The sequence below is a fragment of the Amphiura filiformis genome, chromosome 4 (genome assembly GCF_039555335.1).
Source record: "Amphiura filiformis chromosome 4, Afil_fr2py, whole genome shotgun sequence".
Classification (NCBI taxonomy): Eukaryota; Metazoa; Echinodermata; class Ophiuroidea; order Amphilepidida; family Amphiuridae; genus Amphiura; species Amphiura filiformis.
This window is the reverse complement of record NC_092631.1, coordinates 59,733,362-59,746,754: the sequence shown is the minus strand read 5'-3', so window position 1 is coordinate 59,746,754 and position 13,393 is coordinate 59,733,362. Positions and strand designations below refer to the sequence as shown.

The window sequence follows — 13,393 nt, the reverse complement described above, 5'->3', positions numbered from 1 at the left end:
CACACCCTGTATATCCACTTAAACTTTACAGATTTGCATTCCTGACAATATATGCTTTATAAAAATGTATACTTTTACATAGTTTGGGTGAAAACTTTTAGAAATATAATCAGAAATACAAAAAAGGAGTTGATTTTTGACAAATTGCAAGATGTGACGCAATTGGGTCCCACCTCACAAAACGTGACCATTAATGCTTCAAGTGAACTATTTAAAATAATTGTACATATGTTAATTACATTGTGAAGGTCAATGACCTTTTTACGAGTGACTATTTTTGCATTTTTTCTCAAAAAATAACACATTGATAACAAAAGTTATGTATATATATTTGTAGGGGTAAGGTTACTACACTGGAATTTCAGTGACTCAAGACAAGCAGTACTTTATTTATGATAAGAAAAGAGGTACCGCTAGAATATACCTCATTTCTTAACATATAATGAACCCCTTGTCTTGAATCACTGAAATTTTGGTGAAGTATATTGGATTCCTTGCCCCAATAATACATAACTTTTGTTACCAGTGTGTACACAAAATGTAGTTACTTTTTGAGAAAATGCAAAATTAGTCACAAAATTTATCAAGGGGTGTACATGTAGTACCACCTTAAGGGGTGGGGTATGAACGTTTGGACAGTATTTATTATGGGACATTAGAGCACATCAGACATATCGAATTGCATTCTGAATACGAAGAATGTCCTTCTGAAATCAAATAATTTTGATTTTTTGAAATTCTTAATGTAATACACATTTTATGGCAAATCATTAAAAATTGATATTTAACAGTACTTGAAGTAAACTTTATAAATCTGATGATTTATACTTAAATTGTATGTAGGTGGGATGAAAAGCCGACGATCAATTGAAAATTTTGACCTTTCGTATTGAAGATATGGATTTTTTTCCCCAAAACACAAAAAATTATGTATTGGGAAAAAATCCATATCTTCAATATGAAAGGTCAAAATTTTCAATTGATCGTCGGCTTTTTCCTCCCAGCTACATACACTTTAAGAATATATCATTAGATTTATAAAATTTACCGAGGACTGTTATATATCAAAAATGTGAAAAATATCAAATTTTAATAATTTGTCATAAAATTTGTATTATATCGTGATTTTCAAAAAATGAAAATATTTGATATCAGAACGACCTTCGTATTCAGAATGCAATTCGATATGTCTGAGGTGCTCTCATGTCCCACAAAAAATACTATCAAAACCCTCAAAACGCTCCTTCCAGATCCCTTAAGAAGGCAGTAATTGTTTTAGTTGTACAAATTCAACATTCAAAGCTGTCAATACATCATACCCTCACTAGATTTGAAAAAGTAACCGGTAGTTTTGACATGCTGACATGTGAATTTTCACATAGGCTCTATTGCACACTCCCGCATCCGCCTGCTCCACATCCGCCTGCTCCTCCACCCCTGGCATTTTTCATTTCAACTGATGCAATTTTTTTACTGAATAATGTATAATTATATGCTTCATTAGACTGAAAGAGTATAAAATTAGGCTTAAAATGAGGTATCATCCACTGCTGTAGGATATGGGGTTACAGAAAGCCAATCAAATTTGTCTCGCAATTTTCAGAAAAGTGTAATCCCTCCACTCTTTTTGCATACCCAACTTATGGCATGCGACCAGGTGCATCTTAACCCGAGACAAAACAAATTTACCGTATTCATTCCAATAAGCGCCCTTGCCCCAATAAGCGCCCACCCAGGGTATTTTCAATTTACTAAAGGGTACCATCAATGTTGAAGTGATGGATAGATGTCGATACAGTGAATTAGCTGGAGGACTAGAAGTCCTGTGTAAACTTCCAATACATTTTTTACATCATAAAAGCTACTAGAACGTCTCAGGACCCATTTATAACATACATAAATTTGTCTCTAATAAACGCCCCTAACCAAAAAATTAGGTAAACCAGGTAAAAAATAAGCGCCCACCCAAATTGACTTTGTTAAGCGCCCTGGGCGCTTATTAGAATGAATACGGTATATTGGTTAGTGGGTCAAGGTCACCCAAGGTCATTTAGGGTCATTCAAGGTGAAATTAGTAAAAACTGTTTTTCTCAGAGACTAGGGGTTGCACGTTCCTCAAACTTGGTGGGTGAGTCATGTATCTTGACCCGAGACAGACAAGTTTGTACTGGTTATTGGGTCAAGGCACAGACTAATAGAGACCATGTATCAACAGTCATTGCATTGTTTGCTGTGAATTCTCGCATATTCATGAGGGTTGATTGTTCGATGACGATCGTGCCGTACAGTCACGCCAGCGTTGCATGCCTTTGCGATCTGTAAAAATACACGGCAAGTGTGCAGGTTTGCCTGTCGCATTTCATGGAACAATCGGGCCTCATTATCGGGTGATGCTGATACTTTCGACTGCTTGTATGCGGTCTGTTATCTTTGTCGTCCATGGTCAATGTGAATCGTGCGAATCCTGTTTAGGGGGTCAAAAACGCAGGTTTTCAAGGAAAAGGGTTGTTTTCAAACTTGGTGCGTTTAGAGGTCATTATCGAATATCACTATTTCACAAAGCGCGTGTTGTATCAGGAATATCACCCAAGCATACATGTTAATATTAGAAAATTATAAACAAAAATGTACTATAAGGTATGCATGTATTTTATCAAAAACCAGTAAGGGTGGTACCTTTCAAATAAAATCCTGCTTGGGGTATCTTACAGGTACATTTGTACAACCTGTAAGGGGTAAAATTTGTTGCTCACGACATCCAGTTTGGGGTATGTTTTGAAAATCTCTGGTCATGCATATGTGCACTGAAACTTGAGTGGCCTCCCTGGGCAGAAAAACTATCATTATGTCTAAAAAACACTAGTTTCTCTGAAAGTAGTGAAATTTGATATGTTTTCACACTATCATCTCTTGAATACTGGGAGTATTTGTTTCAGTGATGAAAGTATCATAAATATTTAAATTAAGGTAGATATAATTTAGTTTGCTCAAGCTTTACTTCAATTGTCCATGGGAATACTAATATTTTAATGATCTGGCGCCTCCCGGTACGAGTGAATAGGGAATTCATGTTAAAATCTAACCTAACTTTACTTGTGATTTATCCAACAGGAAAATTATGGCCATGCCAAATCGTATCAATGGACAAGGCAGGAAAAAGACAACAAAGAGTCTTGGGTTCTATCTAGAGTGCAATGCAGACTCGGATTCAAAGTAAGAAATAATTAATTTTTTACTTGTGCATTTTCTCCCTTTCTATGTCTCTCTATCTATTCTCTATGTTAATAATTAGCTGTCATCCAGTTTTGGAGAGAACCGCAAGTTAACAGAACTTACGAAATGTTGAGGTCTCTGAAATTTGATTGTTATCCCCCTGGCTTTAGACATAAAGGGGGATATTGTGATGTATCTTCTGTATGTGTATTATAGGGTGTCCTAAAAGCCCCTTTGCCATTTTGAGCAATCATATCTCGCACAATATATTGCCACAAGGTAAATCCAAATATCCGGGTCATCAAAGGTCAAATCGCCATAGATTGTCACAGGTTCATCATGATATTTGGTGAGAATGACCACAAAAGTAAGGGGCCGTCCATAATTTTCGCCATTTTCATTTTCACTTACGTACAAATAAAATGGCGAATGATTTCCATAGGCCTACTACTATTAAAAGCAAAATTGAGATGATGTGTTGGAGTTGTGGTTAGAGTTTAGGTTAAAGGCTCGATTCGGTTTAGGGTTAGGTTATATTAGTGTTCCAGGAGGACAGTTGGTTCTGGGTTAATGTTTTTACAGATAAGTTGAGAAATGCTTAAAAAAACTTCCTTTATAAACCATATTTTCAATTTTTCATGAAAACAAAAGCCATGAATAAATTAACATAGTTAATAAAACTGCAGCCCGAATCTAAACTGAAATGACTAATGCACACCAAAATCTGCTGAACATCCTATAGGCTACTCTCTTTTCCTCTGAGAACCCCGGGATCACATCATATTATAGGGGGGACAAAGGGGGACATCCCTTTGGCATGTTTGGTGTATGTTCTTGCAATTAAACTATGGCCTTTATGTCTTTTGTCGCAACAGTGACAATCCATACCAGAGCCTCATTGCTGCCATCATGCCATGGATCCTAGCGCAGATAGAAAATACCCTTTTTTAAAGTATTTTGGCATGAATTAAATTCAGCATATTAATGTAAAATAGGACCACTGTTCAAGGTCATATGGTAAGGTCAAAGGTCATTTGAGCTCATGAGTATTTACTATTCATGGTGTTCACTACCTGTATCTTCAGACGACCTATCTGGGACTGTCATCCCTATTTTGTGAATTTCAGGTTGATAATTTGTTTTATATCTTGCATCATAAGTATGAATGCTTTCTAAATCAATGAATACATGATGAAATGATTGTGGAAGTAAACCCCGGGGTACTCAGTACAAATGACCATACGGGACGTGCACGCAAACATGGGTAGCATTTTCAGCCTTCTGATATATCAATGACCCCTTTTTCAAAGCTTATTTTGGTATATGAATGGGTCCTTTTTTCAAAATTTTCTCAATTTTTTCGGAAAACAGCCCAATTTTTCCTTAATCTAGCCAAAATTTTCAAAATTTTCCCAAAATTTTGGGAAAATTTGTAAAAACTAAGGCAATTTTGGGTAAATTCGACCGAAAATTTTGACTTTTGGTATATATATCAATGGGTCCAAATTTCTCGATAAATTGGTATATTTATGGGTCTACTTCCAAAATCTCCGCGGCCCGTCCCTACCAAAACCAAACTTGAGTACCCCCCCCCCCCCGGGAGTAAACCATTCTTATACTTGTACATGAAAATAGTACCCACTTCTTTGTCATACATATTTCAAAGATGTTCAATGCGTTATAGTGTGACTCAAATGAGAACTGTTCGAGATAATTTAAAGTGCTCTCTTTTGAAGCTTGTGTATTTTCATTAGAAGCTTTTCCCCACAACACTATTCCATACTGAGACGAATATAACTATTCGTCTCAGATTCCATATGGCAAATCAAGCAAATGACTAGTATGACCCATAAAACACTTGAAAAAATAGGCCCAAAATTAGTTGAAAATGATATGGATGCTCTTGAAAGTATAGGGAGTACACAATACAATCACAATTCACAACTAGAAGGCTATATATTTGCACACAAATACGGCTATACCCGCATGTTATCGGTGTACCTAAACTTACAGTCCTTCTTTGCTGAGGACTTAAAATAAAGAAATTGTAAAAAGTCGCCCAATTGGGCAGGAAATGTGTAAAAAGTGAAAGTCCAAGTCACAAGCTTTAATTGAATGTAGGTTGCACTGTCGTAGCACTTGAAATAAAGAAATTGTAAAAAGTCCCCTCCCAGGGGAGTCGTCTCTCTTACTCTCCATAGGTTGCTGTTGTCAGTCTCTCTTACTCACAGTGAGGCTATGCAATATGATTAGGGGGAAACTATTCCAGAGGGAGTATGTAAATTAAATGAAACAGCCATTTCAGAGGGAGTATGTAAATTAAACGGAACAGCCTTTTGGGGGCTATTTCAGAGGGAGTATGTAAATTAAATGGAACAGCCAATGGGTATGTAATTTAACTGGGACAGCCTTAAGCAGCGTCACGCTGGTATTTCCAATTATGATATAATACGATATGTCTGTTTAGTCATACGTGTGTGGGGTGGATGGGTGTGTGGGTGTTCGTAACAATATAATTCTCAGGTGCTAGGCCTATCTGTATACAAATTCTGAGCCCAGAAGCTGCTTTCTTTGATGAGAAAGCCCGCCCTTGGTTTTAACATTTGGGGCCCTGGGGCCCATAATATTTGACTTATGAGGCCCATGTACATAATTATGTTGAAGTATAATTCTCTAGTGTTATCAGTAGACTCAAGCTGGCCACTGTAGCTACTTTATTTACTGAGTAACGGCCGGCCCTATGTTTTAGCGTTTGGAGCCCTGAGGCCAATATCATGTGATATATGGGGCTCATATGTACATATAACAATGTAATTCTCAGGTGCAATCTGTGTACAAACTCTGAGCCATAAAGCTGGTTTATATGATGAGAAACGGCCGGCCCTTTGTTTTAACATTTGGGGCCCTGGGGCCCAATATATATGACTTATGGACCTCATGTACATATGTTGAAGTATGATTCTCAAGTGCTATCAGTAGACTCAAGCTGGGCATTGTAGCTGCTTTATTTACTGAGTAACGGCCGGCCCTATGTTTTAGCGTTTGGGGCCCTGGGGCCCATATTATGTGACATATGGGGGTTATATATACATACGACAATATAATACTAAAGACATATCTGTGTACTAAATCTGAACCCTGTAGCTACTTTATTTGCTGAGAAACGGCCGGCCCTTTGTTTTAACATTTGGGCCCCTGGGGCCCCAGCCTTGTACATCTGGGGCCAAAATTGGCAAAAGGCACATCTACAACTTAGGGCCCATACATATGCCACATATGAGCCCTAGTGATCTTGTACTTTTAGAGCTAGGCTTGACAATCTGTTGCACCATATTTTAACATTTGGGCCCCTGGGGCCCATAATATATAACATATGGGGCTCTTGTATATTTGTAAATATAGAGCACCCCTAGGGCTATCAGTGTACCAACTCAGGGTCCTGAGGCTGCTTCATGTGATGAGAAATGGCGTGCTTTGTATTTTCACATTTGGGCCCCTGGGGCCCGTGACCTTTGACCTCTGGGGCCAAGATGGGCAAAAGGCACTTCTACGGGATAGGGCCCATAAGTGTACCACATATGGGCCCTGGGGCCCTTGTAGTTTTAGCGCTAGCCTTGACAGAATGATGTGTTTGATAGGAGAAGGAGGAGAAGGAGAAGGAGGAGAACTAGATGGCACTGTTGTGTTTGATCAAACACGAATATCTATGCCTGTGATTAACACCCTAACCCCAAACCACGCACCCCACCCATCATGACACTCTTAACTCACCCTGACACCCCGTAATATGTTTAATGCTAAAACAGCTATCAGTTTACCAACCTAGAGCATTGTAGCTGCTTTATTTACTGAGTAACGGCTGGCCCTATGTTTTAGCATTTGGGGCCCTGGGGCCCATATTATGTGCCAAATGGGGCTCGTTTATTCATATAACAATTTAATGCTAAAGATCTATTGTTGTAAAAAATCTGAGCCCTATAGCTACTTTATTTGCTGAGAAACTGTCGGCCCTTTGTTTTAACATTTGGGACTCTGGGGCCCTTAGCCTTAAAAATCTGGGGCCAAAATGGGCAAAATGCATATCTACAAGTTTGGGTCCATAAGTGTGCCACACATGAGCCATAGTGCCCTAGTAGTTTTACAGCTAACCTTGTCAATCTGTTGCCCCTTATTTTAACATTTGGAGCCCTGGGGCCCATAATATATGACAAATGGGGCTACTGTATACCTGTAAATAAAGAGTACCCCTGGGGCTATCAGTGCACCAACTCAGGGTCCTGAGGCTGCTTTATTTGATGAGAAACGGCATGCTTTGTATTTTCACATTTGGGCCATGGGGCCCATGACCTTTGACCTATGGGGCTAAAATGGGCAAAAGGCACATCTATGGGGTAGGGCCATCAAGTGTGCCAAATATGAGCCCTGGGGCCCTTGTAGTTTTGGAGATAGCGCTGTCAATATGAAGCGTGAGGAGGAGGAGAAGAAGAAGGAAAATGAGAAGACTAAAGAGCATAAGCAGAATATCTATGCCCTGTTCCACAGGCATAGATAAGGAGAACTAGATGGCACTGTTGTGTTTGAGCAAACACGAATATATATGCCTGTGATTCCCACCCTAACCACCAATGACCTTGATATGACCTTGACCATTATTGGCACTCGATGGTGATATCATCCACCAAGTTTAGTTACAATCCAACAATCTTTACTCTGATGACCTTGACATGACCTTATCCATTTTTGGCATTCGATGGTGATCCCATGCACCAAACTTGGTGACAATCCAACAATTTATACTCGGATGACCTTGACCAATATTGGCGCTCGATGGTGATCTCATTCACCAAGTTTGGTTACAATCTAGTAATCTTTACTCTGATGACCTTGACATGACCTTGACCATTTTTGGCATTCGATGATGATCCCATGCACCAAGTTTGGTGGTAATCCAATAATCTATACTCGTATGACCTTGATATGACCTTGACCATTTTCGGCACTCGATGGTGATCTCATCAACCAAGTTTGATGACAATCCAACAATTTTTGCTCTGATGACCTTGACATGACCTTGACAATAATTGGCATTCGATGGTGATCTCATCCACCAAGTTTGATGATAATCCAACAAACTATACTCGGATGACCTTGACATGACCTTGACCCTTTTCGGCATTCGATTGTGATCACATCCACCAAATATGATGACAATCCAACAATATAAACTTAGACGACCTTGACATGACCTTGACCCCTAAAAGGCACATCTTTGGGGTGGGGGCATTAAGTGTACCAAGTATGAGCCCTGGGGCCCTTGTAGTTTTGGAGCTAGCCCTGTTAATGTGAAGCGTGAGGAGGAAAAGGAGAAGAAGAAGGAGAAGACTAGATGGCACTGTTGTGTTTGAGCAAACACGAATATATATGCCTGTGATTCCCACCCTAACCACCAATGACCTTGACATGACCTTGACCATTATTGGCACTCGATAGTGATCCCATGGACCAAACTTGGTGACAATCCAACTATCTATACTCGGATGACCTTGATATGACCTTAACCAATATTGGTGCTCGATGGTGATCTCATTCACCAAGTTTGGTTACAATCTAATAATCTTTACTCTGATGACCTTGACTTGACCTTGACCATTGTTGGCATTCGATGACGATCCCATGCACCAAGTTTGGTGGCAATCCAATAATCTTCACTCTGATGACCTTGACATGACCTTGACCATTTTGGGCATTCGATGGTGATCCCATGCACCAAGTTTGGTGGCAATCCAATAATCTATACTCGTATGACCTTGATGTGACCTTGACTATTTTTGGGCACTCGATGGTGATCTCATCAACCAAGTTTGATGACAATCCAACAATTTTACTCTGATGACCTTGACATGACCTTGACCATTTTGGCATTCGATGGCGATCCCATGCACCAAGTTTGGTGGCAATCCAATAATCTTCACTCTGATGACCTTGACATGACCTTGACCATTTTGGCATTCGATGGTGATCCCATGCACCAAGTTTGGTGCCAATCCAATAATCTATACTCGGATGACCTTGATATGACCTTGACCATTTTCGCACTCGATGGTGATCTCATCAACCAAGTTTGATGACAATCCAACCATTTTTACTCTGATGACCTTGACATGACCTTGACCATTATTGGCATTCGATGGTGATCTCATGCACCAAGTTTGATGATAATCCAACAAACTATACTCGGATGACCTTGACATGACCTTGACCCTTTTCGGCATTCGATTGTGATCACATCCGCCAAATATGATGACAATCCAACAATATATACTTAGATGACCTTGACATGACCTTGACCCCTAAAAGGCACATCTTTGGGGTGGGGCCATTAAGTGTGCCAAGCATGAGCCCTGGGGCCCTTGTAGTTTTGGAGCTAGCCCTGTTAATATGAAGCGTGAGAAGGAGAAGAAGAAGGAGAAGAAGAAGAAGAAGAAGAAGGAGAAGAAGACTAAAGAGCATAAGGAGAATATATATGCCCTGCTACACAGGCATATATAACTAAAGGGCATAAGGAGAATATATATGCCCTGTTACACAGGCATATATAACTAGAAGGCTATATATTTGTACACAAATACGGCTATACCCGCATGTTATCGGTCTACCCAAACTTACAGTCCTTATTTGCTGAGGACTTAAAATAAAGAAATTGTAAAAAGTTGCCCAATTGGGCAGAAAATGTGTAAAAAGTGAAAGTCCAAGTCACAAGCTTTAATTGAATGTAGGTTGCACTATCGTAGCACTTAAAATAAAGAAATTGTAAAAAGTCCCCTTTTCCAGAGGGAGTATGTAAATTAGATGGAACAGCCATTTCAGAGGGAGTATGTAAATTAAACGGAACAGCCTTTTTTTGGGGACATTTCAGAGGGAGTATGTAAATTAAATGGAACAGCCAATTGGTAATAGTCTCTCTTACTCACAGTGAGGCTATGCAATATGATTCAGGGGAAACTATTCCAGAGGGAGTATGTAAATTAAATGGAACAGCCATTTCAGAGGGAGTATGTAAATTATACGGAACAGCCTTTTGGGGGCCATTTCAGAGGGAGTATGTAAATTAAATGGAACAGCCAATGGGTATGTAATTTAACTGGAACAGCCTTAACGCTTCACGCTGGTATTTCCAATTATGATAATACGATCTGTCTGTTTAGTCCTACGTGTGTGGGGTGGATGGGCGTGTGGGTGTTAGTAACAATATACTTCTCAGGTGCTATCTGTGTACATATTCTGAGCCCTGAAGCTGCTTTCTTTGATGAGAAACGGCCGGCCCTTTGTTTTAACATTTGGGGCCCTGGGGCCCAATATATATGACTTATGGGGCTCATGTACATATGTTAAAGTATGATTCTCAAGTGCTATCAGTAGACTCAAGCTGGGCATTGTAGCTGCTTTATATACTGAGTAACGGCCGGCCCTATGTTTTAGCGTTTGGGGCCCTGGGGCCCATATTATGTGACATATGGTGATTATATATACATATGACAATATAATACTAAAGACCTATCTGTGTACCAAATCTGAACCCTGTAGCTGCTTTATTTACTGAGTAATGGCTGGCCCTATGTTTTTAGCATTTGGGGCCCTGGGGCCCATATTATGTGGTATATGGGGCTCATATGTACATATAACAATGAAATTCTCAGGTGCAATCTGTGTACAAAGGCTGAGGCCTAAAGCTGCTTTAACTGATGAGAAACGGCGGCCCTTTGTTTTAACATGTGGGGCCCTGGGGCCCATATTTTTTTACTTATGAGGCTCATGTACATATGTTGAAGTATAATTCTCAAGTGCTATCAGTAAACTCAAGCTGGGCATTGTAGCTGCTTTATTTACTGAGTAACGGCCGGCCCTATGTTTTAGCGTTTGGGGCCTTGGGGCCCATATTATGTGACGTAGGGGGGTTATACATACATTTGACAATACAATACTAAAGACCTACCTGTGTACCAAATCTGAACCCTGTAGCTACTTTATTTGCTGAGAAACGGCCGGCCCTTTGTTTTAACATTTTGGCCCCTGGGGCCCCTAGCCTTGTAAATCTGGGGCCAAAACGGGCAAAAGGCACATCTACAACTTAGGGCCCATACATATGCCATGTATGAGCCCTAGTGATCTTGTACTTTTAGAGCTAGGCTTGTCAATCTGTTGCACCATATTGTAACATTTGGGCCCCTGGGGCCCATAATATATAACATATGGGGCTCTTGTATATTTGTAAATATAGAGTGCCCCTAGGGCTATCAGTGTACCAACTGAGGGCCCGAGGCTGCTTCATTTGATGAGAAATGGCGTGCTTTGTATTTTCACATTTGGGCCCCTGGGGCCCGTGACCTTGACCTCTGGGGCCAAGATGGGCAAAAGGCACTTCTATGAGGTAGGGCCCATAAGTGTACCACATATGGGCCCCAGGGCCTTTGTAGTTTTAGCGCTAGCCTTGACAGAATGATGTGTTTGATGAAGGAGAAGGAGGAGAAGGAGATGAAACCCAAGGATGGCAATATACCCGTCCATGCTTCGCATGCGGGTATAACTAGAAGGCTATATATTTGTACACAAATACGGCTATACCCGCATGTTATCGGTCTACCCAAACTTACAGTCCTTATTTGCTGAGGACTTAAAATAAAGAAATTGTAAAAAGTCGCCCAATTGGGCAGAAAATGTGTAAAAAGTGAAAGTCCAAGTCACAAGCTTTAATTGAATGTAGGTTGCACTATCGTAGCTATCTTAAAATAAAGAAATTGTAAAAAGTCCCCTTTTCCAGAGGGAGTATGTAAATTAGATGGAACAGCCATTTCAGAGGGAGTATGTAAATTAAACGGAACAGCCTTTTTGGGGACATTTCAGAGGAGTATGTAAATTAAATGGAACAGCCAATTGGTAATAGTCTCTCTTACTCACAGTGAGGCTATGCAATATGATTCAGGGGAAACTATTCCAGAGGGAGTATGTAAATTAAATGGAACAGCCATTTCAGAGGGAGTATGTAAATTACACGGAACAGCCTTTTGGGGGCCATTTCAGAGGGAGTATGTAAATTAAATGGAACAGCCAATGGGTATGTAATTTAACTGGAACAGCCTTAACGCTTCACGCTGGTATTTCCAATTATGATAATACGTTCTGTCTGTTTAGTCCTACGTGTGTGGGGTGGATGGGTGTGTGGGTGTTAGTAACAATATACTTCTCAGGTGCTATCTGTGTACATATTCTGAGCACGGAAGCTGCTTTCTTTGATGAGAAACGGCCGGCCCTTTGTTTTAACATTTGGGGCCCTGGGGCCCAATATATATGACTTATGGGGCTCATGTACATATGTTAAAGTATGATTCTCAAGTGCTATCAGTAGACTCAAGCTGGGCATTGTAGCTGCTTTATTTACTGAGTAACGGCCGGCCCTATGTTTTAGCGTTTGGGGCCCTGGGGCCCATATTATGTGACATATGGGGATTATACATGTATATACATATGACAATATAATACTTAAGACCTATCTGTGTACCAAATCTGAACCCTGTAGCTGCTTTATTTACTGAGTAATGGCTGGCCCTATGTTTTAGCATTTGGGGCCCTGGGGCCCATATTATGTGGTATATGGGGCTCATATGTACATATAACAATGTAATTCTCAGGTGCAATCTGTGTACAAACTCTGAGCCCTAAAGCTGCTTTAATTGATGAGAAACGGCCGGCCCTTTGTTTTAACATGTGGGGCCCTGGGGCCCATATTTTTTTACTTATGAGGCTCATGTACATAATGTTGAACTTGAAGTATAATTCTCAAGTGCTATCAGTAAACTCAAGCTGGGCATTGTAGCTGCTTTATTTACTGAGTAACGGCCGGCCATATGTTTTAGCGTTTGGGGCCTTGGGGCCCATATTATGTGACATCTGGGGGTTATACATACATTTGACAATATAATACTAAAGACCTACCTGTGTACCAAATCTGAACCCTGTAGCTACTTTATTTGCTGAGAAACGGCCGGCCCTTTGTTTTAACATTTTGGCCCCTGGGGCCCCTAGCCTTGTAAATCTGGGGCCAAAACGGGCAAAAGGCACATCTACAACTTAGGGCCCATACATATGCCATGTATGAGCCCTAGTGATCTTGTACTTTTAGAGC

The 13,393-nt window shown here is 40.2% G+C and overlaps 1 protein-coding gene across 1 annotated transcript in view; it reads left to right on the top strand.

Annotated features, from left to right (window-relative positions):
- The window catches only part of LOC140149572 (ubiquitin carboxyl-terminal hydrolase 7-like), a 51,672-nt gene that overhangs the window by 9,705 nt on the left and 28,574 nt on the right, over positions 1 to 13,393 (top strand). The window contains exon 4 of the mRNA XM_072171651.1: positions 3,112 to 3,213. Within this exon, the coding sequence (XP_072027752.1) occupies positions 3,112 to 3,213 (102 nt within the window). The remainder of the gene's footprint in view (positions 1 to 3,111; positions 3,214 to 13,393) is intronic.